This window comes from Pollicipes pollicipes, unplaced genomic scaffold, assembly GCF_011947565.3.
Source record: "Pollicipes pollicipes isolate AB1234 unplaced genomic scaffold, Ppol_2.1 Scaffold_3087;HRSCAF=3621_pilon_pilon_pilon, whole genome shotgun sequence".
In the NCBI taxonomy this organism is placed as follows: domain Eukaryota; kingdom Metazoa; phylum Arthropoda; class Thecostraca; order Pollicipedomorpha; family Pollicipedidae; genus Pollicipes; species Pollicipes pollicipes.
The window spans coordinates 10,057,675-10,085,451 of record NW_023596225.1 but is presented as its reverse complement, the minus strand read 5'-3'; the positions used below and the strand labels follow the sequence as shown (position 1 = coordinate 10,085,451).

Here is a 27,777-nt window from a genome sequence, read left to right as displayed (position 1 = left end):
CGTTGTCACCGAAAACGCGGGACCACATGAGTAACGTCCAGCTGTAATTACAGCCAGCAAGGCATTTAAAACACCGGCTCTCTGCCCAGGCAGCCCGCCAGTTCCGCCACAGAGAAGCAGTAATCTGTTGGCGGCTTTCAAGTGCCCTGGAAATGGTTGGTCACCCAGCTCGACTCCACTAGCCACCCTGTGCATGTGGTCAGAGGCTTGTGAGTCGGCTCGCGTTGGCTCTCTTTGTAGTGAGTTAGTCACGCCCGCAGGCCACTGCGTTCTGGCTATTACCAGCACAAACAGCATGCGCAAGCACCATGCTTGTGGGGTCACGGAGAAAACGGACAAGAGTTCCGTCGATAGGCTGCGACCGGCTGATGGATCGATGTGAGCAGGTTTCGCTTGTTTGTTGCAGACGGACATTTGCATAAGCATCGCATTCAACGCCGAGAACACAAAGTTCACCGCTGAATACAAGACAAAGCGACGAACATATATGGAATGCCTCTGCAAAAAAGGCGTCGAAATGAATAAGCTTTTATTACAACTTAACAGCTGAGGCTGTGTGGCGTCGCCAATTTCCCACTCTGGCAGAAAGTGTGCGCTCCTTGGAAAGCTGATTCGAGACTCCCCGTGAGATCGCTGAGCTGCCACCATTCTGAATTCATGCTAGGAAAATAAAATAAGCGGAGGTTATTTAACCAGGCAAAGTGATCTTGGGAATAAAACGCCTACATCGTACGTTGTAATCATTCTCAGCCGGATGGGCTGAGACGCCCACCAATGTCTTTCCTAGATACGCCACCGCCTCCTCACAAGTGGTCCAGGTATGCCACTGCCCCCTCACGTCTGTCCTGAGTATGCCGCTGTCTTCTTGTGCCTGTCTTTAACGCACCGCAGCCCCCTTCACATTTTCCCTTGGTACGCCACTGCCCCCATTGCGTCTCCCGCGGGCGCGCCTCTGCCGCCCGCCGTCTCAGCTGCGCGCGTTATCAGCAGCATCGATCGGCATTTCCCCTGCCGCCGTGACCTAATCTACCGCGCCAGGTCCAGCTCCGCCAGGGGCCACGCGGCTACACACACCGCCGTGGCCCAATCTCCCGCGCCAGGTCCAGTTCCGCCAGGGGCCACGCGGCTCCACACACCGCCGTGACCTAATCTCCCGCACGAGGTCCAGCTCCGCCAGGGGCCACGCGGCTCCACACACCGCCGTGGCCCAGTCTCCTGCGCCAGGTCCAGTTCCGCCAGGGGCCACGCGGCTCCACACACCGCCGTGGCCCAATCTCCTGCGCCAGGTCCAGCTCCGCCAGGGGCCACGCGACCCCTTCACACACCGCCGCTGGGCCAGGAAGCGGCGCCGCCAAACCCGCGACCCACCGCACCTTGCATGGTCCGCTGTAGCCGCCCGCTCCTCCGAAGGTGCGTCGGAGAGCGATACGCCCTCCGGCACTGTTCCAGATGACGCTAATCGGCCCCAGGGGACGCGTCTGGCTGCTGTCTGTCGGAGGCTGTACTCCAGGACCGTTCCCTGTGAACCTCATCCCATCGTCTCCACTCCAGCTGCCGGGCACAGTCCAGAACGCGCCCGTTGACGCGACGAACACCACTTGGCCTCGTGAGCACCGTGGACGACTTCACAAGCGGGGTCTACCGGGGGTCTGGGGATTTCTGGGTCACTCGGAGCCGGCTTACCATGGCCCTCTGGCCGCTCGAGGGGGACACTGGCGCCGGGCAGAACACCCGCCGACTCTGTCAGAGGTCGGACAGGTCAGCACCGTAGGGCGCCACCACCGAGGACAGCCCACCCGCCTTGTCACCAGTGGGGGGACAGGTCAGAACGCAGGAACGGTGACAGCAGGGCACAGGCCATCAGATGCCCCGAGGCAGGACAGGTCACGTGCCAGAGGGAGTGAGAAGGACGATAAGGCTCTTCCACACCGTCAGAGACAGCACGAGTCAGCACGCAATGGGTAGGGGAGGAGTCATCATCTCGTCCGGGAGTGAGCCAGATCGGTGCAGAGTGGACATACCAATACCCTTTCAGCCAAGCAGGCCCCATTTTGTCACTATAGAGGCCCTGGTTATAGGCTAGGGGATATTTTTAATCCCGATATCTCTTTCTGATGCTTCAAGGGCTCATTTTGGATGTTTTAGAAGTCTTACGGGATCCTACGGAGTCTAATTCCGCCAAAAAGTACCAGTATTGGGCAGCAGAGACCCACGCCACCGCCAGGGGTGGGGATGGCCCAACAGCCCCCCCCCCCCCCCCGCCCTTGGTTACGTCACTAGTAACGGGCATCGTTTATCGTAAAAGTTACTAACACTGCCAGAGGCCGTACAGGTCAGGACAGGCGCAAGAACAGGGATGGACAAAGCAACAAGACCACAGCCACGACAACAATCGCCACGATAGCAGCCTTGAGAATGCTCAATGCCGACGCACAATGGACTGTTGTTCCAGAGAGCTAGCCCATCCTGTAGACGTCTGAATAGTGCCGAGATATGGGGCCCCACCGCCTCGACAGTTGTTGCCGAATCAACAGTCGCGCCGCAGAGCCCAAATAACAAAGTGTGTGGTGGCGCCGGCCGCTCGTACTCACCCGGCATAAAGTTGTCCGGGTCACTGGGCTCCATCTTGGCCGTCGAGCCGCAGTACTTGATGTTCTTCAGGGTGTTGGTCACCTTCAGCAGCTCCTTGTTTTCCTTACCCACCTGTGAACAGGACCACCAAACGATTAGAGCAGCCCGTGCCGACCGCTGTGATGGCGCGGCCAGCCTCAGCTGCCGGCGTGCCCAAACAGCTTACTTCCGCATCACCGCACGGTCCGTATCCAGTCACTTCCAGCGGCTACCCGGGGCAGTCCGTCCCATCACCCGGCTCCGTGGCTAAGGTCGACCACATGTTTCTCGTTTAAAGCGAAGAAGGTGGGCATCAACGAGCGGTCAGCGGACCAGCGGACCAGCAGACCAGCGGACCAGCGGTCTCCCTGGCGCACCCGAGTCGGCGGGAGTCGCATCACCTGGCGGGCCCCACAGCGCCAGCCGGTGCCCGAGCCTGGGCCGCCTGGCGGGAGTCCGCGATCCCATCCTCTCGGCTACCACACCGCACAGTTGGCCTACCGTCCACTGCCGTTCACACGTGCGCCTGTCCATCCGCTTGCGATGTCTGCGTGGTGCGTAAGGAAATTCCTCAAATGCGTCACAACGAAGCAACCCTCAGATGTGGTGGCCATGTGAGCAGGCCGATACACGCTTAACGCGTCACTTATGACAAACAGTTGAACATCTCTGGATGACAAGATCTCTGTTTTAGATGACATCTGAATCTTACAGCTTTAGACGATAAGATCTAGACCTAGATTATGGGCTAGACCAAGACCTAGATCTAGATCTAGAGATTACAAATATCTAGATGACAGGATCTGGATTCCACGTTTCTTGATGACAAGATCTAGATCTCACGTCTTTAAATGACTACCCCTGTTGGTAAACTTCAAACATCCGACAGGCGCCTTGGGTCTGCAAATAACCAAGATGGCCCACCTAGTACTAAGACGTGTCCAAGGTGGCCAGGTCGCATTGCTCATGCATTTGCGTGTTTCGGAACAGTTTTACTAGAAGTGAGCGTTCATAAGTTCCTCCAGAGGGACGGAAGGACAGGCACACATCCTTTCGAACTTTCCCAGATTTCAACAACACGGCTATTTCGTGCGGGGGCAGAAACGGTTTTCTGCAGCTTACATGGAACACCTATAGTCATCGAACAATCGTGTTTTTATTCGTCCATGAATAGACTAATCTTGCTCAGGAAAACGTGCCCAATCCACCGACCGGTGGTATAATTTGATTTATATTTAAAAGTCATTAGCGCAAGAGCTTAAGTGACATAAAGATACGCTAAATCGCATTATTCTGGTTAGGTTTAACAACGTGCATCAGAAATTACCATCTAGTTTGAATTCGTTGGCTGCTGCAGTCAATTTCGTTGAATTTAAGACTTCTTCGCCAATCATCAGCATATTTCAAAGAACGCATGCTCAAAACATGCTAGCACCCTGAGTGCAGACCATCCTTCGACGGAAGGGTATTTACGGATGGCATCAATATGCATAGCAGCGCATTGGATGTGCCGATAAGCCAGCTGTTGGCTGCGGGCGCCAGCCGACCGGCGCTGGTCGTTGGTGACCTCAGAACGTCCCCTGACGCCTCGGGGCAGCAGACCGGCGCTGGTCGCTGGTGACCTCGGAACGCCCTCTGACGCCTCGGGGTAGCCGATCATCGCTGATCGTTGGTGACCTTGGCATGCCCTTTGACGCCTCGGGGCGGTCGATTGGGCGCTCGAGAGCGCACCGGTGTGGAGCCGATTCAGCGCTGTCCGGTCCACTGGCGGGCGCCGAGCCTCCCTGCCCGGCGCCCTAACCAGCGGCCACGACCACCCGATCACGCTCAGAGTACGCGGCGCTGGCTGCCCGCGCGGCCGTGGTCGCCTCCGCCTCGGGCAGAGTAGCAGGGTCGCCGTCTGCCACCTGCCGCTCTGCCCGTCCAGCGGCGCCTGGCAGCGCGACGCCTGGCAACTCGGCGTCTGGCAACTCAGCGCCTGGCAACGCGACACTTGACAGCTGTGGCCTGGCAACAGGGAGCCCACACGGTCCGCTGTCGGCAGCCCGGCCCGGCGAGCGCCCCAGGCGCCGGCGTTCGCACCTGCCGGGCCTTCGGTGGCAACCGACCGCGACCAGCATCGATTGTCGGTCGGCGCTGGTGCCAGAGCTGCCCACCAGCGGGACGGGATGACCGCAGGCTCCCGCAGGCGCCCGCAGCAGGCTCCCGCAGGCTCCCGCAGGCTCCCGCGGCAGACTCCCGTAGCAGGCTCCCGCAAGCTCCCGCGGCAGGCTCCCGCAGGCTCCCGCAGGCTCCTGCAGCACGCTCCCGCGGCAGGCTCCCACGGGCTCCCGCAGCAGGCTCCCGCAAGCTCCTGCGGCAGGCTCCCGCAGGCTCCCGCAGGCTCCTGCAGCAGGCTCCCGCGGCAGGCTCCCACGGGCTCCCGCGGCAGGCTCCCACGGGCTCCCGCAGCAGGCTCCCGCGGGCTCCCGCAGCAGGCTCTGCTAGACGGCCCGGTGCACAGGCTCCTAGTGTCCAGCCGCATGTCTGACCCATTGAATCAATCGACGTCATGATGGAATTGATACCGGTGCTAATGTTGAAGGTCCGTGAGCGTAGCTGGCATCCAGCAGCTCCCGCGCAAGAGAGGAAAACAAAAGAACTTGCTGGGGAGAGAAAACCTCTGACGTTCGCGCAAAGCCAGGATCCGCTCTGATGGTTTGTCGAAGTGACCCAGCGTTGGAAGACTACCCCTTTACTCTCCCATCTGCAACCTCTGATTGTGGATTGGTGGACAGTCTCTTGGTCTGGCCTCTCCAGGCTGGTCTCCATTCAGTGACAGTTGGCAAGACATAACCGCCGAGTTCTGCAAACCGCAGCTCCGCGCCCGAGAGGGAGCATCCCCGCAGCTCCGTGCTCGAACGGGAGCATCTCCGCAGCTCCGCGCCCGAACGGGAGCATCCCCGCAGCTCCGTGCCCGAACGGGAGCATCTCCGCAGCTCCGCGCCTGAAAGGGAGCATCCCCGCAGCTCCGCGCTCGAACGAAAGCATGCTACGGCCTCAATTACGAGACACCCCACAGCCACGCTGGCTGTCTGTGTCAGGTGTCCGCCAGTCTCACAGTCACACTGACTGTCAGGTGTTCGCCAGCCCCGCACCCACGCTGGCTGTGTCAGGTGTCTGTCAGCCCCGCATCACGTGGCTGGATGTCAGGCCCGAGCACTCGTACACACGCTGACACAGCAGACCCTGGACGGGGTCAGGATGGGAATACCCAAAATGGCCGCAGCACTACCCCTCCCCCCCCCCCCCCCCCCCCACCTCTCATCTCCCTCCATATTCTCATCGCTCCGAATTGGTTAAGAGATCTGACTCAACCAAAGCTGATCTGCACGAGGATAAAGACAGTCTCGTTTCCAAAGAATCCTGAATTAAGTATAAGTATTGCAATACGGATAAAGATGGTCAAAGTCCTGTTTTAACAAGACAAACAGGACAAACAGGGCAAACAAGTCCTGCTCCACACCAACGTGCTCCAACTGAGGCACCTGGGTCCCCGTTAAGTTGTTGAGTTGCTGCCATGCCATTGCCGTGAGGTCACCACGTGCAGCAATGCCGCAGCCAGGCTTAATGCTATGCTGGACGCCCCCCCCCCCTCCCCTCCGCTCCCCACCTCGTCGCCGTAGTACTCGCCGTCCGGGCTATTTGCTGCATTGCGCCTGCCTCGGCGTGCACAACAGTGCAGGCGCGCCTGCCGCCGCTGCCGCCAGCTCAGGTGCCACGCCGCACGGCGTGGTCAGCAGGGAACTGCGTAGTACCCGGCCGCAACCTGGCCGCTCGGGCATGCTTCATTCGCCAACAGAAACGAATGAGTCGGCGTCGGCGCATCCGCTTGCGACTTGTTCACGTTGTGAATCGCTCGTCGCGAAATGTTTGACGAGTCAGGAGCAAGCGATACGATTGAGAGAGGACAGAGACAAACGCGGGGCAGTTGTGCACATTACTGGAGTGAATGAGTTTACGGCCCTGGCTTTTCTTGGCCTTAAAGACAATAATATTTTGGCGCTTCGAAACGTCCAGAAGACTTTAAGAGATCGTTGACGATCTTGATCGATGCATTACTGCGATAAAAACCGCCAGCAGCCGTCGACAGTCAATCCCCACATGGTCTTGCCGACAAAATACCACCACAGAAATGTGGCTGTAATGTCGTCTGCCCCTGACGCTCTGCCTCTCCCGGCTCGCTCGGTCCGATACGCACACTGCCGACCTCGCCTGCCCGACTCCCACGTCGCCGTTCATCAGAGGCGAGGGCCTTGACCTGGGGAATATTGCTGCTCGCCTTGCAAACTGCAAATCTGGCTCGGTTGGCTGCTCGGGGCGAAAAATGTGGCCGTGATGCGGCCGCAAACGCCGGCCGACGGGCCGCCGGCCGACCGCGTCACGTTCGCCGCGAGCAAGGAGGCGGAAGTGGGCTATCAGGGCATATCCGGCGCAGTGGTGAGTCCAGTGAGCCGGGGGAGCTCGGCTCCGTTCAACGCGGGGTGACGAGAGCGAGGCAGTGCTCCGCGCGGGGTCACGAGAGCGAAGCCCTGCTACACGCGGGGTCACGAGAGCGAGGCTGCGCTCCATGCGGGGTCGCGAGAGCGAGGCTGCGCGACACGCGGGGTCACGAGAGCGAAGCTGTGTTCCACGCGGGGTCACGAGAGCGAAGGTGTGCTCCACGCGGGGTCACGAGAGCGAGGCTCCGCTCCACGCGGGGTCACGAGAGCGAGGCCTAGCTGGACAGCTGCAGGTGACACAGATTGGTGTATGTAGATCAACAGACTGGCACAGACATCGGCAGAATGGCGTAGCCAGCAAACTGATATGGAAGGAAGGGCCACATCGGCCAATCGACGTGGATAGATCAGAACACGTCAGCGAAAAATCAAGTTATAGAGACACGGGGTACGCTGGACTGAAATACACAGCTTGGCAAGCTTGCCCAGACAGGTAGGCAGGCTGGCAGAAACCGATCTGCGGCCTTTAGACAGAAGCAGATAAATTGATTGACAGCAGTGCTATCAGCAGGCTTCTATTGCAGACGTGAGCAGGCGCCAGAGGAGCCAGATGTCTATTAGCGGTTCGTTCTCCTTACCACGCCCTGTTTGTTGTGGGCTTGAGCCAGAATGCCTTGGTCAACACAAAACTCTGTCATCTCTGTTTTCTCTGGATAGAGGGAGGCGTTCGTTCCTCATGCCCCGGGGCTCCAAGTGAACCTGGTGTCCTATTTTAGTAGTCATTAGCCTCGCGGTCCGAGACGAGCGGCCCGCGGTGGGGCGGGTGGTTGGGCTGGTCCTCAAGAACGGCCGCAGGCCAGCGGAGGGCGCCGCCCACCAGAGTCGAGCCGGCGTCAGAGTCGAGCCGACGCCAGGGCCGGGTCGACGCCAGGGTCGGAGGTCGGGTCGACGCCAGGGTCGAGTCGACGCCAGGGTCGAGTCGACGCCAGGGTCGGGTCGACGCCAGGGTCGAGTCGACGCCAGGGTCGGGTCGACGCCAGGGTCGAGTCGACGCCAGGGTCGGGTCGACGCCAGGGCCGAGTCGACGCCAGGGTCGGGTCGACGCCAGAGTCGGGTCGACGCCAGGGTCGAGTCGACGCTAGAGTCGGGTCGACGCCGGGGTCGAGTCGACGCCAGGGTCGGGTCGACGCCAGGGTCGAGTCGACGCCAGGGCGGGTCGACGCCAGGGTCGGAGGTGGTCGACGCCAGGGTCGGAGTCGGGTCGACGCCAGAGTCGAGTCGACGCCAGAGTCGGGTCGACGCCAGGGTCGAGTCGACGCCAGAGTCGGGTCGACGCCAGGATCGAGTCGACGCCAGAGTCGGGTCGACGCCAGGGTCGGAGGTCGGGTCGACGCTAGGGTCGGAGGTCGGGTCGACGCCAGGGTCGAGAGTCGACCAGGGTCGGGTCGACGCCAGGGTCGGGTCGACGCCAGGGTCGAGTCGACGCCAGGGTCGAGTCGACGCCAGGGTCGAGTCGACGCCAGGGCCGGGCCGACGCCAGGGTCGGAGGTCGGGTCGACGCCAGTGGTCGGAGGTCGGGTCGACGCCAGGGTCGAGTCGACGCCAGGGCCGGGTCGACGCCAGGGTCGGAGGTCGGGTCGACGCCAGGGTCGGAGGTCGGGTCGACGCCAGGGTCGAGTCGACGCCAGGGTCGGGTCGACGCCAGGGTCGAGTCGACGCCAGGGTCGGGTCGACGCCAGAGTCGGGTCGACGCCAGGATCGAGTCGACGCCAGAGTCGGGTCGACGCCAGGGTCGAGCAGACGCCAGTGTCGGGTCGACGCCAGGGTCGGGTCGGCGCCAGGGTCGAGTCGACGCCAGGGTCGGGTCGACGCCAGGGTCGAGTCGACGCCAGAGTCAGTTCGACGCCAGGGTCGGGTCGACGCCAGGGTCGGGTCGACGCCAGGGTCGAGTTGACGCCAGGGTCGAGTCGACGCCAGGGTCGAGTCAACGCCACGGTCGGGGGTCGGGTCGACGCCAGGGTCGAGTCGACGCCAGGGCTGGGCCGGAGCCGATCCGGCGGCGTGCTGTGGCGCTATCGACGCGCGCCTGACTGGCTTACTATCGGCGCCGTGGCGGCAGATAGCGTAACGACCCCACTCCGGTGCACCTAACACGGACAGACGATCGAGATTATCTGGACCTTCCTGGCGAAGATCATGACAAACGGGCGTCGGCTATCGTAGCTTTACCGCGAGCTGTGGCCGAGAGAGCGGGCGGGACGAATGTCAGGTGCGTGGTTCCAGATCAGGGAAGAGTGCTCCCCTCTGACACAATAACGGCGGGATCGGGCTTCGGGATCGGCATGATCTTCTGAAACAATAACGGCGGGATCGGGCTTCGGGATCGGCATGATCCTCTGACGCAATACCGCATGGTGTGCAGCCGGGCACAAACGCAGTGAGCGTACAACACATTAGCATCCTGAACGATTCAGCAACATCAAAACTCCACGCTCCACTCAGCGAGTGCAAGTCGAGCATCAGAGGCCCAACACCGCCGAGTGTTACTGGCCGAAGGGACGCGGTTCGAAGGCGCCACCGCCCAGTGTCACGGGTGGAGTGTTTGCCTTGCTGGCGTGATTCGCGCGTTTACACAGGCGTGTTTGCGGACCACAGGCGCCGCGTATCCTCACGCCTGGTCGTGACGGGCCGTCACGTGACGGGCACAGGCGCGGCGAACCGTGGCCTGGTAGTGTAGCGCCGCCGTCTGTTGTCACCTGGTGTACACCGACCTGCATAAACTGTTATATGTGGACTGTCATAAGCCGTCTGTAATGGGCTGCCTGCGCGCTGGGCCAGAGTAATATTTGCTGGGCTCCGTCATTTTGGCTTTCCACACAGGACATCATCACAGCCGTCCGTCATAAGCCGTTCACACTGTGGGCGATCGCCCCCCCCCCCCCCCCCCCTCTGGCATAAACTGATCGCACACTGGAGCGAAGAGGCCCGCCCCGCCGGCTATCCGCGATGTAGGACGGACGTCACTTGTAAGTCGCAACCGACTGTCTTTATGACACATGCACAGCGAACCAAACGGTTGACTTTATGACACGTGCACAGCAAACCAAACGACTGACTTTATAACAAGTGCACAGCGAACCAAACGACTGACTTTATGACACGTGCACAGCGAACCAAACGACTGACTTTATAACACATGCACAGCGAACCAAACGACTGACTTCATAGCACGTGCACAGCGAACCAAACGACTGACTTTATGACACGTGCACAGCGAACCAAACGACTGACTTTATGACACGTGCACAGCGAACCAAACGACTGACTTTATGACACGTGCACAGCGAACCAAACGACTGACTTCATAGCACGTGCACAGCGAACCAAATGACTGACTTTATGACACATGCACAGCGAACCCAACGACTGAATTTATGACACGTGCACAGCGAACCAAACGACTGACATTGTAACACGTGCACAGCGAACCAAACGACTGACGTTATGGCACGTGCACAGCAAACCAAACGGCGAAGCACCCAACAGCCCACAGTGCTAAATATGCGTATGTAGCTGATCAATGCGCGGTCCGAAACGTAGTCTGCTCAGTTAGAAATTTCGTTGAGAAGAAATCACTTTTCTATCCTCTTTCCGTTGGGGAAGTAACAGAATTCACTACCTTGGCTTGGTTGGCTTACCTCCTTTCGCAATCAAAAATGTACTGATGCCATGCTTGCCGTTCCCGGTTTTATGCAGGTGGCGATGGATCTATATTCAGCCACGCCACAGCTCCACTGCGCAGAGCCACGAGAAAGCTCCAACGCCTGGCTAGTAATCAATTTGAATGAATTTTCTCACTGAACTGGCCCTGGCATTGCCAGGAAAACTCCTTCATTACCAGGAGCTGTCTGAGGCTGTGTGTTCTGCACGCCATCACAACATCCGCCGCTAATCGCTGTGCGTGTGGGTACGGTACCTTCAGGAAGATACCGATCACAGCCAGGCCGTCGTCTTTGTCGGCCGCCGCCGCAAAGCTGCCGTACTTCTTGTTGTAGTGCACCAGGTGCAGCTGAAACGGCGCGCAAACGTCAGCAATTCGCCTACTGAACCGCGCACACCACGCTCGCACTGGGAGCCGGAGGGAGGACGCCGCTCGGAGCCGGAGGGAGGGCGCCGCTCGGAGCCGGAGGGAGGGCTCCCTCGGAGCCGGAGGGAGGGCGCCGCTTGGAGCCGGAGGGAAGGAGCCGCTAGTAACCGAAGGGAGGCGCCGCTCGCCCTCCCTGCGGTTACCTAGTCACCGAAGGCGAGGACATGAGCCCGGCCGCCGGCTCAAACCTCGTCACAGCGCGGCGGCGCTGCCGGCAGGGCGGCGGCCGGGCGGCACTTCCAGCAGACGGGGCAACTGGCCGCCGGTTGGTGCAGGGCCATTTCACGAGGGGGAGGGGAGGGGCGTGGTGCTCCCAAGGCAGGCGGACGCAAAGTGGGTATAAGCCGGGTGGATGGTGGTTTCGGTCAGGCGAGTTTCACGATAGATGAAGATTGCATCATGCCATGCGCACATGCATGATGACATCCACCATCAGGGTTTTGTATTTAGCAGTGAAAAAGTAACAGGTTAGGATTATGGTGGGTGAAAGAGCATGAAAAATGTGCGACCAGGTGGGTAACAAAGCATAATAAGATATGCGACCAAGTCCTCAGGAATTATGCCCTTAGGAGCACTCAGCACCGGCACGAGCACGAACGTCAGACGAGGGCAACGTGTGCTACGCGTGAGGTGTCGTGGGCGCTTAAGATTCATCATTGATAATTGTCATCTTTTTAGAGCTTTCAGCACCGAACTCACCATTATGAACTGAACATGAACATCCAGGAACTGATAAGTTCGATAGGGTCAAGTTCATATGGCATATAGTTAGGAAATAAACACGTCAAGCAACTACAGCAAGCACAAGGCTTTACCGGACCACGGGTTCCACTGGTTCAGCCATTACAAGACTTTGGCCCCGCTTGGTGGTATTCCCCCCACCGCTCCTTGGCTAATTCTGTCCCGGCAGACCTTAACTTACCTCGACGTCAGTTCGTAAAGCGTACCCATTGATGAACCATTCATCAATCCACGACGATGAATGTTTTAGTAGTCCATGGACTAGTGTCCGCCCGCGTCCTGATTGGGCACTGCCCCCCCCCCCCCCCCCCCCCCCCCACCTACTTATCGATATTCCACTTTCCATTCTCTGCTGGCTGTGAGCCAATCACATGCTCTCCCGCAGCTGGGTCAATGAGCACTCCCCGCGGAGACCTCTGACGTCACCAGCGCAGCTCTGACGTCACTGGCGACCTCAGGCATCGCCAACCACGCGAAAGGTATGCTATCCGAACAGGCGGAGGAGCGGCGTCTATCAGATCCGGTCACTGAGATGATACAGATACATGCGATTTACATTTTTTAACAGCACATGTTCACAGACCAGACGTTGTGATAAATGAGATGTCCATCCACTGTGGCGTCCGAGAAGGGCGCCATGAGACGAGAAACCGGACAAATCTGAAGAGCAAGTGCGTTCTAATAGCGTTCCATAGAGCAGGGCATTATCGTGTGTCGTCTTATGCATTAAAATTTTAATGGACTTAAAAATCAAGTCCATCTAGCATACAAAGTAACACTTATTCAAATACGGCACCCACCCAGCGCGCGGAGGTCTTGTAATCTGGATTCGTGTTCCCAACAGATAAGCATATTTTTCCTTTCTGAAGGTCATTTCTGCCTTTGCCGTAGTCAAGGTCCTTCGACCGACGCGCACACGAAGAGAAACTGCGCTTACTATCATATGATAATGATTAGTCCTATATTTGTCCGGCAATATACCCACTAGAGTACATATCTCGATCTCGCTACGCTTTGTGTGATGGCCGACCTCACCCATGCCACAGATCTCAGCGCTTTTCAGTGGTCTTCAGAAGCTGTATTTCGTCGACATTATCATGAGGCATGTCGATATTTGCCGACGCGGGCATGAGACATGTCGATATTTGTTGACATACCTCAAGTTCATATTTCCCTTCATCCGCCGGTAGTGTTCCTTTTACAACTGCCGTGCCAGGATGGTCATTGCGTATCTGCTTGGCAGCGCCTGCTGCTTGCTGCTTGGCCTATGTGTTGCCTGTGGCTTCTCTTTGGATCGTCTGCTTCGGAGGTGTGCGGGGATCGGGCCGGGCAAGAGAGCGTTTGGTTGTAATGCCTCCGATGGACACGCGCGAGATCTCTGTTCGATACTTTGAACAAACTTGTACACAAATGTAAGCGTTTACTCTGAAGAGACCTCGAAAATATAACCCCGTCGCCAGTTTATTTACGGATCTCAAGATCCAAGGCGTGCAAAATGCAAGCCATGCGCGAAGCTGGTGCTGATTCGGCCAGCTCTAGAAACCTGAACGCCGCCACGTGGCGTGTCGCAACTCCACGCGAAGCGAGAGCCAGTCAGGATGCGTCCACAGCACCACCATATCTCCCCGTCAGGACGCGTCCACAGCACCACCGTATCTCCCCGTCAGGACGCGTCCAAAGCACCACCGTATCTCCCCGTCAGGACGCGTCCAAAGCACCACCGTATCCCCCCGTCAGGACGCGTCCAAAGCACCACCGTATCCCCCCGTCAGGACGCGTCCAAAGCACCACCATATCTCCCCGTCAGGACGCGTCCAAAGCACCACCGTATCCCCCCGTCAGGACGCGTCCACAGCATCACCATATTCCCTCGTAATGCGCAGTGCCTGCTTGATCGAAGCACTTAGTTGGTCGTAGGTCAGGTGGGGCCCAAGCGCACAACGGTCGGGAACGGTGCGTATTCGGGTGCGGTGTGTTTCGGTGCCAGTTGTGCGGTCCAGCCCGATCAGAGTGCGGTGTGTTCCGGTGCCAGTTGTACGGTCCATTCCGATCAGAGTGCGGTGTGTTCCAGTGCCAGCTGTGCGGTCCAGTCCGATTAGGGTGTGGTGTGTTTCAGTGCCAGTTGTGCGGTCCGGTCCGATCAGAGTGCGGTGTGTTCCGGTGCCAGTTGTGCAGTCCATTCCGATCAGGCGTAAGCAGCGCTTATCATGTTCTTTAACATAGTTGGCTAGGAGCTTGCATGTTGCGGGGGATTGCGGGCCTGCTAGCCAGCGCACTGGCATGGGCAGCTAACTTAGTCCATTTGAAATTATCGTACCGGGCATTCAACCCGAAATGTTTGCGCCCCACATATGTCATTACGTAAAGCTTTTAGCATGTGTTATGCAATGCATCTGCTGCAAAATTGCAACAAATGACTTCATCAGTTAAGCTCTCCGACATATGGGATGATTCTGCCCAGCACACTATCAAATAACACGAGGAATTGAAGCACAGCTATGCCTGCCCTAGAAAATACCCTATACACGAAACTATGACTACCCTACGAAGACATCTTATGATGCATCTGAAGATCTCAACCAAAAATAGCTAGTCATGCTATCAAGCACATTTCCCTCCCCAAACCACGATCTTAACAATCACTCGGTTACCTGACCTCCAACAGGAGAAACGAAGAGCTCATCCGTAAATAATGAAGCAGATCATGGTACGCTGACCAGACTTGTGTTCGACTCGAGCTGAATCCCTAATCGGTCGTTTTTAGATCAGAATCACGAGTCAACCGTTTTGGAGTGAGTCGTGAGCTGAGTCGACTCACCAGGAAAAATGCTGCTTTGAGCAATAAGCTCAACCACATTATTCGTAAATTTCATGAGCTGAATCGTGAGCCGATCATTTCTAACAATGTCGCGTCAGTAAGTGGAATGGTTGAACTGAAAATGTCAACATGAGGAAGCACAGCAAGCCCCAGACAACTTAACATATTATTTTTTAGAGTATCAAAATGAACATCATGCAGTATTAATTATCGACCTTTTTTGCAATATCAGCACACATTTGGTTATTATAATTTCTGAACAGCAAGCGTAATACTGATGACTTTAACTAAAAATTATCAAGGCTCAGCCAGGAACCAGAAGAGAGAGAGAGAGAGAGAGAGAGAGAGAGAGAGAGAGAGAGAGAGAGAGATATATATATATATATATATATATATATATATATATATATATATATATATATGGCACAGCAAAAATCCTGCACTACTCTATGCTGTGCTAAAATCAGTGAAATAATTTCTGCTTTTTAGAAAATCCAAGAGCTGGTCATATTTTGTATTTTCAGTTGTCACAGCAATGAATTAATCCATACCTGGCCGCTCATTTACTGCTACTTGAATGCCGTTAACATGTTATTGCTGAAGCTATATGAAATAAACAGCAGGAATGGGAAGCTCGTCTCGTCTCATGAGTGGATTGTATGTCACAGAATGTGACGTCCCAGGGATTACATCAATAACTATTTCCATTCAACACATAACCTGCAAGTGAGAATTCGGCTAAAAAATTAGAAGTCTTGGAATGCCGGTAAGGTGGCACACAGCACTCTAATCTCCGAGCAGCGTGGAACCTGTTTTAACTCATCTTAGAGTGACCTGATAAGATGAGTGTAAGGTATCCTGATGAAAAACGACATTACGCGCCTACGTTAGCCTATCTCCGATTCAGTTGTTCGGAATTCGGTTCATTATAAGTGATGCGAATTTTTGCTGGAATTATTTGTGAGAGATACAACCGTAATTTGTAATAATTGATAAGTCCAAGTAAGTAGGTAAGCTCATAGTATGTCTGTAACTTATGCCAGCTGATTGCCATTGCAAGAACTGCAATCCGATGTTGAATTGTTAGCGTGCTATGGCCGACAATATGGCTATAACTGGCTAGTGGAAATGTGATTACCTGCGCGTGAATGCGCTTGGCGAGCACATGGCAGGTTCAGACTGCCAACTGTCAGCTTCACTGTTGTCTGCTCCACATTGCATGCCACATAAATAATGGGTCTGGGTCGAAGGCGCCAGGTCGAATACGCTAACCTAGAGCTGAGACTTAAGAGAGCTGATTGGCAACAAGTCACAGGACAGGTATTGTTTGCTGCACTGCATTTTCTAGGTTCGAACGATAAACATGCTACTAGGCTGTTTGTATCTAGCTCCATTCCCGTATATATATATATATATATATATATATATATATATATATATATATATATACATATAAATATATATATATATATATATATATATAAACAAGAAACACCGTATTGCTGATCCTGAACTTGAGTTTGTTAAGTCTAGGAACCGGAGTATATGTGCATGAATCATAAATATAATATGCATATAAGAGCCAGGACTTTATCGGACCTATGATTTTGCAAGCTGTGTGAGTCATGAGTCAAATTGTTCAATGCAAGTAATGAGCATGAGGTGAGTCGAATAAAAAATGAGATGGACATGACTCATAAGCTGAATCGGATCCCAAAAGCTGTGAGCCAGTCTCCAGCCGACTCAAAAAGTTGAGTCGATCACAAATTTGGTGTTGGTCCCTTACGGGTGTGGTCGCTGCTGACATGATGGTTTGCAGGCGACGGTGCGCTGGCTACTTTGGTTACTCGTTGCTTTGGTTACTTGTTATACATTGGCTACTCGGTGCTCTGTTTACCTGTTGCACTTTGGTGACTTATCTTGCAAACAGAGCTGCGCGGCCAGACGTTGAGTATACGGCCCGTGGCCCTGCCGTCATGGGGCAGCAGTGCCCGGCTCCGAACAGAGCCGCACGGCCGGACGTTGAGTATACGGCCCGTGGCCCTGCCGTCATGGGGCAGCAGTGCCCGGCTCCGAACAGAGCCGCACGGCCGGACGTTGAGTATACGGCCCGTGACTCTGCCGTCATGGGACAGCAGTGCTCGGCTCCGAACAGAGCCGCACGGCCGGACGTTGAGTATACGGCCCGTGACTCTGCCGTCATGGGACAGCAGTGCTCGGCTCCGAACAGAGCCGCACGGCCGGACGTTGAGTATACGGCCCGTGGCCCTGCCGTCATGGGGCAGCAGTGCTCGGCTCCGAACAGAGCCGCACGGCCGGACGTTGAGTATACGGCCCGTGACCCTGCCGTCATGGGACAGCAGTGCTCGGAGGAAGTGACCCAGCTTACCGTGACTGTCTGCATTAATCAAGGGCTATGTCGCCTGCCCTGGAGTTAATATGCGCAGTCACCCTGAATTACATCGCTGAGTACAAAGTTTCCAAACGAGACCATCGCAGCAACGTTTGAAATGCGGTTGCTAATAAGGACGCAGCGGTGCGGTTTTCCGCTAAAATCAGGAATTTAGCAATAACAAAAGCATGACCTTTCCCTGTTTGTCAAGCTTGAATGGAACAAGGGCCGTAAGACTTCGATCCGTTGGTTAAAAATCCGTGCTTGAATGTGGTTGCAAAGCCAAGTGTTGGCAAAAAAGGAGCGAGTTGAATTTGAACGTCACTCAAGGTGCCACACTAATCCACCCGAACAGGCACTATCTGCACAAATGCATCAGCGGTACCAGCCTAGCCTCCTGCGTTTATTAGCACCGCATGCACAGTAAAACAAGAACGACTCTTGTGAGGAGTTGAACGTCCAGAAGAGTCTTCCCACGAAAATTCCCGCAGGCCATTCGCGTTAAACCCCTAAGTCACCTGCGTGTTAGAGCCGTGTCGAAAACTGAGCGCATCATGGAAACCATCACTCCGGCAATGACCTAGAGATCCTCACCTAACGACGCACTGCTTCGGTAGTCCCCGTGGCCCTGAGCTATGTCGAAATCCTACACCAAGGTGACGCAGCGCGATGTCCAAGGTCAGCATGACCGATCATCCTGCCTGTTTTTGGCGCGGTACTCGGCCATTCGTCGGCCGCGCGGGCTCGGCCGCGGGCGCGGCGGGCGGCCATTAGAGGCGGCCTTGGCCTCGGCGCTGGCGCAGCTAGGCACCTCGTGGTGTTGCTGTGGGAGCAGTGCTCACCGCGCTGTCCCGTGCGGAGGTCCACACGCACTTCCCCCACAGAGTGGCCAATGGAAACCGGCTCAACGCTCCGGCACGCGCAGCGAACAAGATAAGACGCACGGTCACACTAAAACGGCTCAACACTGGCACGCACAGCGAACAAGATAAGACGCACGGTCGCACCATAACTGGCTCAACGCTCCAGCACGCACAGCGAACAAGATAAGACGCACGGTCGCACTATAACCGGCCCAACGCTCCAGCACGCACAGCGAACAAGATAAGACGCACGGTCGCACTATAACTGGCTCAACGCTCCAGCACGCACAGCGAACGAGATAAGACGCACGGTCGCACTATAACCGGCTCAACGCTCTGGGGCGCACAGCGAACAAGATAAGACTCACGATCACACTATTACCGGCCCACACCGGGCCGGATGACAGGGATCTCATCTCAGTGATTTGTACGTGACCAGGTGGGCAGTTGTCATCTCAGCTGTGACGTCGAAGACAGTTCTCAATTCCGCTGCTCCCCTGTGACTCGATTCAGTGGACAGTTCTCCCCTCAGTTTTTCCCCTGTATCTGGTAGACAGTTTCCACCTCAGCCCTTCCCCCTGTGACCCGGAGACAATTGCCACCTCAGCTTTTCCCCTGTGCCTGGTGGACAGTTTCCATCTCAACCCCTCCCCTGTGACCAGGAGACAGTTGCCACCTCAGCTGTTCCGCCATGGCCCTGCAGCCAGCTCTTACCTCAGCGGCGTACTTGTGGCCGTCGACGGTATGCTCCGAGCCCCGCTCGTCCTCGCGGCCCCAGTGGCAATGGTACTGAGCCAGCGCGTACGTGCCCTCCAGGGGGCCGCCGCGGATGGAGGACTGGCCGCCCATGTAGTCCACCTTCCAGCCGTGACCTGACAGCGGCGTGTACGGTCACGTCAGGTCAGGCCACAGCGGGTCACACCAGGTCAGGTCACAGCGGGCCACACCAGGTCAGGTTACAGCGGGCCACGCCAGGTCAGGTTACAGCGGGACACGTCAAGTCAGGTCCCAGCGGGCCACGACAGGTCAGGTTACAGCAGGTCACGTCAGGTCAGGCCACAGCGGACCACACCAGGTCAGGTTACAGCGGGCCACGCCAGGTCAGGTTACAGCGGGCCAGGTCAGGTCAGGTTACAGCGGGCCACAACAGGTCAGGCCACAGCAGGTCACGCCAGGTCAGGTTACAGCGGGCCACGCCAGGTCAGGCCACAGCGGGACACGTCAAGTCAGGCCCCAGCGGGCCACGAAAGGTCAGGTTACAGCAGGTCACGTCAGGTCAGGCCACAGCGGACCACACCAGGTCAGATTACAGCGGGCCACGCCAGGTCAGGTTACAGCGGGCCAGGTCAGGTCAGGTTACAGCGGGCCACAACAGGTCACGCCACGGCAGGTCACGCCAGGTCAGGTTACAGCGGGCCACGACAGGTCAGGTTACAGCGGGCCACACCAGATCAGGTTGCAGTGAGGCTACTACATGTCAGCTTTGATCAGAGCAAGGTAAAACCAGGTCAGATCAGATTATGACAAGATCACTGCAGGTCATCTCAGGCCACAGCAGGATCACGTCAGGTCATGTCAGGTCAAAACTAGGTCACATCATGTCAGATCATGGCCTGGGTACGTCAGACCAGAGTGAGATCACGTCAGGTCAGATCAAAACGAGGTCGTTTCATATCAGTGACGTGCTCAGAATTAAGGCGTGTTATTTATGCTCATGTTTTTATATCACGACGCAGGAACGCTTGCGAACGCAGTTAGCAGGGCAGTGGCGCGTACGCCGAATGCTGGAGCGGCCACCAAAAGCTCGAAACCATCGCCTCGTCGTCTCCACCATAGTCGGCGTGAATCATGACGGTGCTCATGGCGACAGCCGCCGCATCAACAGTAAAAAAAAGAAAAGCTATCTCCGTTGGTGTGCTGGCACTGGCAGACATAAAGCCGTTGGCGGGATGCCAGCTGCCGGCAGGACTGACCTGTGTTGCCGATGCTCTGCTGGTCGCTGGGGTCGTAGCTGATCTCCAGAGGGCTAGCCTCCAGCACCGGGTCAGGCCGCGTCTTCTCGGTGACAATGTCGATCGGAGACTGGCGCTTCCCCTCGCCCACAGGGAACTGTCTCGACCATGTCTGAGGACCTGAAACGGCGGGCCGCGCTCAAACACAGCGACTGCGACTCCTCTGTCGATCGGAGACTGGCACTTCCCTCGCCCACAGGGAACTGTCTCGACCATGTCTGAGGACCTGAAACGGTGGGCCGCGCTCAAACACAGCGGCTCCGCGCCCTGTGTCCAGGGGTGGCTGGGCCTCGCACTTCTGTTAAGGCGTGCCAGGTCGTACTCGATCGTGCCCCTCTCCCCCAGAAGCGTTCCCTGATCTTCTCAGACCGGATTCAGATGCCCTTGTCAGTCCAACGCCTCCACCCAGAGGGCTGTAGCAAAAGCTTGTTCTTCGTCGGCAAGACAACTTTTCCAGGTGCAGTTGTCTGCGACGTCCATGCAGCTACGTCACAAGCCTGGCCCCGCACTTGGACTACAGTAGCTCGCGTATGGCCCAGCCAAGTGCAGCGCCACCAGGGCCGTCCCGCAACGGTGTCTGTCAATGTCGGACAGGATTGCGGCTTGGCTTTCAGCGTGTACTTCAGCTCCCCGTCAACCTGGCATGAGCAGCAGGTCAGGTCACTCCCCTATCGTCCACCCCCTGGGTCGTTACTTCGACCGCCCCGGTTTCAGCGAACACGTGCCCCCGGGCGTCTGGCCGGTGGGCCGACGCCACCGCCGGAGAACAGGGCCACTAAATTCAGAGAAGCCTCGGCTGGTGTTGGCGAAATGGGAACCGACATGCGACCGAAGTTGGTGGGCAGCGCTCGCTTCTGCTGATAAGTCTAGCGGCCGCTTTGTGTGCACAGCATTGGGTCGGCACGTTTCCAACGGCAGACGGCCGCATCCGTCACGCGTCACATTCCGTCTCCGCGTCACGTTGGCCACGTCCCAGCGGGATGGAATGCAGTGCACTACACACAGAAGACCCAGCACCCCCAGAATGTGTGGGCGAATATCGTTCCAGCTATGCAAGGGCATAACGATGGCTGTGGGGTCTTTGACGCATTTGGGATACAGGCATCATTTTCATGGTTATACGGCACATTTTCACCACGGCATGTACTGCCATTTCAAAACCGACCTCGTTTTCTTCGTTTGCACATGTAAAACTTGCGAACTTGCAAATGCAACACTCATCAGTTAAGGTGCTGACTGCTTCAATTGGCAACTTCAAGATATTTGTGGGTATCGCCGACAGGCAGTTTTGAGCGGGAGGAGGGGGGGGGGGCTGTATGTAAAGGCTGCCAGAAAAACATGCATGCGATGCCATATGTGATGTCTGTGTTACGGCTGCGGCGTGCGCAGGCTGTACAAGAAGCTGGTTTTGCAAGTAAAGAGCCGGAGTCAATGCCCACAGCGCCTGACTGTGTCTGGCCGAACGCTTCTCGATGATGGCTATCGGGCCCAGTTACCAGTAACACGTACAGTAACAACCCATATTCCCTGAACGCTGGCATCGTAACGGTTTCGTGCGATTTGCAATTCACCGAATGGCCAGTCCCATTGGCAGCCCGACAGCAGGCCCAGCAGCGCCAGCGTATGCGGCGTGATCGACACATAGCGGTCTCCATCGGAGAGTGACGATATCTCCAGCGCAGGCTCTGCGCAGGCCGTTCTGCGCAGACTCTGCGCAGGCCGCTCTGCGCAGAGTCTCACCGCACTGACGGGCCGACCAGTCGCGCCCAGCTTCCCGGCGACACCCGAGATCTGTATCAAAGGTCTCGCCATCCCTGCTGTGTCACCGATGCTCGGCGCTCGAGAGGCACGGCAAAGACGAGGATCCAGTGCGCCCCGGGCTATAGGCTTGTTAGAGGTCTGTCCAGTCTGCTGGAGCATCCAGTGTGCCCCGGGCTACAGGCTTGTCAGAGATCTGCTCAGTCTGCTGGAGGATCCAGCGCGCCTCGGGCTATAGGCTTGTTAGAGGTCTGTTCAGTCTGCTGGTCACCATGAGCCTCGCCAATGGAATGTGCAGTTCGGTGACAATGCGGGCATCGTAACATACAGGGGCTTTTGTGAAATGCTGGCATCATACGCATTACACGACCAGATGCACTTATTTCAGCTCCACTTATACGCAAGGCCACGGTGAGTTCGAATGGCTAGGCAATTAGGGAGAATGTCCAAGAACAAACTCGTGGAATTCGACCTGACCTGTCGCGTCACAAATGACTGACAGATCAACAAATCGCATGTGCTGGGGTCGCATATTCCAGGGACATCTATCGTTTGAACTAGCCGTTCGCTTAATTGGTTCCAAAGATATTGAGGATGGCGTTCAACGTGGTCTCAGCAATTGAAAGATGGTAAATGCCCCAGAAATACAAATAAATCCATATATTTGAGCATGAAGTCCACCGGTTGCCACGCCAACGCCAGTACAGTTGTCCGCACAGCTTCTAACTGCAGTAAAAGCGTTCTGTTTGAAGGGAAGTAATCAAACACTGGGTTTAATCTGCCCTGAGTGACGTCGAATTAACGACCGCTGTTTAAGCCCAAGCATTACTTTACGCTAATGGTGGCCGCACGGTCTAATTTCGGAGCACATGACAGTACAATCAGCTTGAATAGTGAGGGCACCGATCCGTGGGATGTACGCACCGATAGAGAGAATGAAACAGTCTGCTCCAAGCGCGAGATTGCGCCTTGCGTAAATGGGCAGTAGCACAGATTTTGCCCCCTCTCTCTCTTCCTGATGTATCGAGAATCACTGATTCGTTTTTCTTCTAGAAATCGGTCTGTCGCAAAGTGTGCTACAGTTCTGAACGGAAAAGTTTCAAGACTTTGCAAAGCGGCGGGTAAAAAACCAACTTTCGGATGTTTTTCATCCCTGACTGCTGATACGTAAATGGTCACATTTATATGCAACTAACGAGTTCACAGCCGAAAGGCCTACTCGTCTGCTATACAAAGGAGGCATTTTGATATGACATAATAATAATGGCATGATCGTCACATCCTTTCATAACATCATCTTCCGAAGACCTTATATTTTGTACACGCACTTGTTGGTATTTAGCTCACAACTGAACAGATTATAACACGCGACCAACTGGTCCAAACCGCTCCCGGACGATGAGGACGCTCGCGTTTTAGAGCGATCTACGCCGCTCTCTGGGATGGTCGGGTGGCCTGCGGGCGTCAGTGCCGCTGACGCTTGGGACTGTACTTTGGGGGGGGGGGGGGGTGGCGGGGCCCCAGGTATCTCAAGCGTCGGTGTCATGCACGACCAGTAACGGCTGTAAGCCCAGCTGGCTCAGACCCGACGTGGCTCATGCTTGTTGGCGCATGCGCCCAACTGGAGGCGCAAGCGCCGTGTCGTGGCTTAGAATGGGACCGCGAGGCCAGTTCCAAACGTTAAGCTGAGCGTGTTTGTAGTTTGCATGATTTTTGTGTAAAACCGTGAACAAGATCTTATGCCGCGTATGGTGTGCATGCAATTTCTAACAACTGGATGCCTGTTCGAAATTGCACAGCGTTTTGCAATCATTTATCAATCGCTTTTCCTTGCAAGTGCATATTAACCAACTGTTGTTCATTGCTACCCTAGATGAGAGAGAGAGAGAGAGAGAGAGAGAGAGAGAGAGAGAGAGAGAGAGAGAGAGAGAGAGAGAGAGAGAGAGGAGAGAGAGAGAGAGAGAGAGAGAGAGAGAGAGAGAGAGAGAGAGAGAGAGAGAGAGAGAGTGAATGGGAGAGAGAGAGATAGAAAGAGGGAGGGAGGAAGAAAGCGAGACAGAGAGAGAGAGAAAGAGAGCAGGAGGAAGAAAGAGAAAGATGTTGAAGGGTTGTTATTTCCGGCTATTGTACTGTCCTTTGCCTACGTATTGTCTTTGCCTATATGTTCGCCTATGTCCCGGTTGTCACGTCCGACCACGACCGAGGCCGTCTCAAGCGAGGCTTCCCACGTGACATGCGTGGTCGTCACGCGTGCCAGGCATTCGCGATTTCGTTACACTCCCTTGCGAATGCCGTTCGTGACGAGCGATGAGATAATGTAGTACGTGCCGTTTTTGGGAGCTGCTTGACAGGATCCGGATGTCTAATGTTTTAAATAATCCTCTTCGACTCCTAAAGACATAGGATCTGTGGGCTATTTTTTCAACTCGAATCCTTTTCATCGCATGGCTTGATTTGTTTGCTTTAATTTGTCAACCTTTGAAATTCAGCCATCTTCGGAATGGGCACCGAGATTTGGAGAGCCCTGCTCGTATGAATATTGAAGCGCAATACCCGTGCGTTAAAAATGTGTCACTCTATTGCAGACTTCCGCTATCTCCTGTTGTATGATTTCATGCTTGCGGACTGTCATATGCTGTAAAACGATATATACCGAAACTATACCCGTGGTAAGGGATGCGCGGCAAAACTTTTTAGCTCGACTTGACACTAACATTTCAGAGTCCTTTTTTTAAAACACATGAGAAATACGCTATCTTTCTCCTCCGCAAAAGACTCGGCATTTCCCGATCTTTTGACTTAAATGTTCTGGTCTACCTAGACCGCTTAACCATGCACATCAAACCTAAGTTCTTATTATGCTAACAAAGCAGAGGAACTTTCGAGATTATTTGAGGCCCAAAGTGATCACCCTGCATGTCATTGCTTATCACCGATGGGGAAAACCATGCGCGCAAGCCGATTACCACAGCGCGAGCGTGAGTGGTCGCACCCACCTTCTGCCCGCGCGCCGACATTCCTCGCGCTTACGCGGGACCGGATTTGAGCGGCGTGGCTGGTCTTCCTCGGCACGCGAGCGCCTCCAAAGTCACGTGACATCATCACATGACTGGCGACGCTCTAGGTCAGGTGGCCGCAAGGTTACGTAACGCTTGGGATCACGTGCAATTCGGGAGCAGCCTGACGGTATGCAGATCTGCGCATCATCGCAAACGGCCATGAACCGCTTTCCGTTGGGAGAAAGAGACCGGGGGCGTAATATAACTATAGTGACATATCCAACATATATCATTCTGGAATATGACGGCTTCTCAATTTCCGCAGCAAAATATTTCTGTGTTTACTGACACGTGGCATTGCAGGATTCTGCAGCGCTGCTCCATCGCTAAGGGTCATCGTGCACCGCTAATGGGCAGTCCACAGACACGTTGACCTTCAACTCCCTTAAATTATGCTGCCTTGTGTCGTTCAGCACAGGTCTGCTAGACCAGCCGCGGGCCACAGTCCGGGTATTTCCACCCAACGGTCGTGGGAAGGTTGCACACGCCTACCGCTCGGACCCAGCGCCGCCTGTCCAGCCCTCTCCTGGCGCCGCCTGTCCAGCCCTCTCCTGGTGCCGTGCTGAGCGTTCTCGAGTGTGCGCGGATGTCGAGCCGCATTCACGGCCGGTCCCGGGACAGGCCGGCGGCTCGAGGGGCTTAATGTGCCCCGCATTAATGTATCATGTTTCAACTTGTGACGGCGTAAGAAATCAAGTGTAGAATGTATGGGCACATGCAGTATCTCGTAAACTGACGCTGAACCCTTCAGTCATGCTTTATTTTCACTTTACTTGTACTAGCCAGTTGTTAAGTCCAATGTATTGACCGATGACCGATGCGAGGTTGTAGAACACTCAGTCTAATAATTTACCCAATGCGTGAAGAGCTCTCCCTCGAGCATCCTCCCACGGCTCAGCCGGCCGGACGCCTGGGTGTTCATGCTCGCAGTTTAAGCTCAAACAACTTTAGCCAGACGAAGAGAGATCAGCCTGCAACTGTTGTTTCCTTCAAAGCATAGCTGCATGTGCCATGTGTCATAGGTTATAGTGTCATAGGCTTACAATTTGAGTTGAATCTGTTTCTGGATTGTATCATAGAAAAGGAAATCTTGTCAGTCATGTCGCTGTTGTCATCTGTTGTGTCATCTTACTGTTACGCGATACCGCTGCATTTAAGTGATTCACGTCACTGCGAGGGCAGTCTGGGATCCCAGCAGCCGTTTATCACCGCTCCATTTCGACTGAGTCATTTGAGTCACTTGGGTGTTAGGTGCAAACGTCACTGGTATGAAAATCCCATAGACATACACGTTCCTGCTGCATGTAAGAATTTTACATTATGAGCCAAATCGGGCAATATAGCCCCGTGACCTGTGATGACCTTAGTTGACTTCACGTCCATGGTTAAATAAACGGCTTAATTGTGAATTGCATGCATTTACACTCCATACTTAACAGCTATCCAATTACCGAATTTTTGTCTAAAATGAATGTTGCCAGAACTAGTGGAAGGATTCTGCAGGACCTGATCCCAGTGTGATCGGTGATCGTAGATACAATGTTTTCACCATTACAAGTCTGGAGCACCGCTCCCAGCTTGAATTAATGCGATCTGGCGCGTGATTGTAAATATGGCGCCGTGGTCTAAAAAGACCGCAGGAGTGCCTCGTACGTGGAAAAAATGACCCAGCAATTATGGGGAAAAAGCTGCAGAGTTTGCTACAGCTTTGCTACAAGTTACAGCAGGCCGTCTCTGCAACGCCTGTGCCATCACGTTTGTCACAACTACGTGCCGGCACGCCTCGGGCGGAATGGCGTCCGCCTACGCGGCGCGCTCCGCCTGTGCCGCCTACCGTTCTTGGATCCGTATCCCCAGCCGGGCATGGCTGCGTGTCGTCCGTCGTCTGTCGGAAGCCCGTGCACTTCTCCGTCCGCCGCCGTCCGACCACTGCCGACGCGGCGGCGCGCGCCCACTTTAAAAGCGTGCCGCGGCGGCGCGCGCCGACGCCCACGTGACCCGCCGACCTGGCCGCGGCGCGCCGGCGGCGCGCGCGTGAGGCGAGGCAGATACGCCGGCGAGACGGTGGCCGGCGGGGTATCCGAACAAAATGTTGACACGTCAATGTCGGCAGACAAAAAATGGACCGTAAAAACTATGCTCAGAATAATCGACATTTAAAATATTGACAGTGCATAATACAGACATGCAAAATAATGAAACGCGAAACATGAGTTACGCAAAAATTGGCCCCATCGAAATTGACATGCTGAATATCCGCACGCTGGCTGTCGTCAGAAGCTGGTCTATAAGCTGCTGGACATACGGGTTTCCATACACGACACAAGGAAGGGTGACCTATGGATCTGAACAAATTGTGTGAGCTACCGACAACTTTGTACGACCCAAAGTCAAACATGTCTGCCTACTGCGGTGTAATTCGCTTCCCTGCTCGACAGTTGCCAGAAAGCACGATTTAAGCCAAAAATATCAGACTTTCGTAAACAAATTTTCCCCTGTCATGGCCTGGCACGTCACCAACGACATCAGAAAATGAAACTACACACCAGTGTATTCGTATCGAGACAAGCAGTCTGTTTTCGTATGTTTTACCCGAGTGCATTAGGGAACGAAATGCTTTAGAGAAGTGACGGCAGCTAGAGGGAAGTTTGGTGTCGTTCCATCTTGGTACAGGAAAACAATGATACGCTTCTGCACGCACAGGTCACGACCTTTTTCTAAAATTGTTGCGTTTTGCTAACTCAAATTGCTGTTTTATTGCCGCCCCAGAGCCCTAAACGCCGCCAACAGATACCTGGCGTGACACCCTTAGAGGCCCGGCGTTCTGTCCAGGGCTCTGGTATGCCGGATAATAGGTAGGTGACGCCCCTTTTCGGCGCATATTCGCAGCGCCAAA

The 27,777-nt window shown here is 55.4% G+C and overlaps 1 protein-coding gene across 1 annotated transcript in view; it reads right to left on the bottom strand.

The window, feature by feature from the left end:
• The window catches only part of LOC119090688 (carbonic anhydrase), a 31,952-nt gene extending 5,143 nt beyond the window's left edge, over window positions 1-26,809 (bottom strand). Inside the window, exons 1-5 of the mRNA XM_037213540.1 lie at window positions 26,716-26,809; window positions 20,026-20,184; window positions 18,767-18,924; window positions 11,068-11,160; window positions 2,592-2,703 (exon numbers count right to left, since the gene is read on the bottom strand). Coding sequence (XP_037069435.1) covers window positions 2,592-2,703; window positions 11,068-11,160; window positions 18,767-18,924; window positions 20,026-20,184; window positions 26,716-26,746 — 553 coding nt within the window. The 5' untranslated portion in view covers window positions 26,747-26,809. The remainder of the gene's footprint in view (window positions 1-2,591; window positions 2,704-11,067; window positions 11,161-18,766; window positions 18,925-20,025; window positions 20,185-26,715) is intronic.
• Window positions 26,810-27,777: the final 968 nt, after the last annotated feature.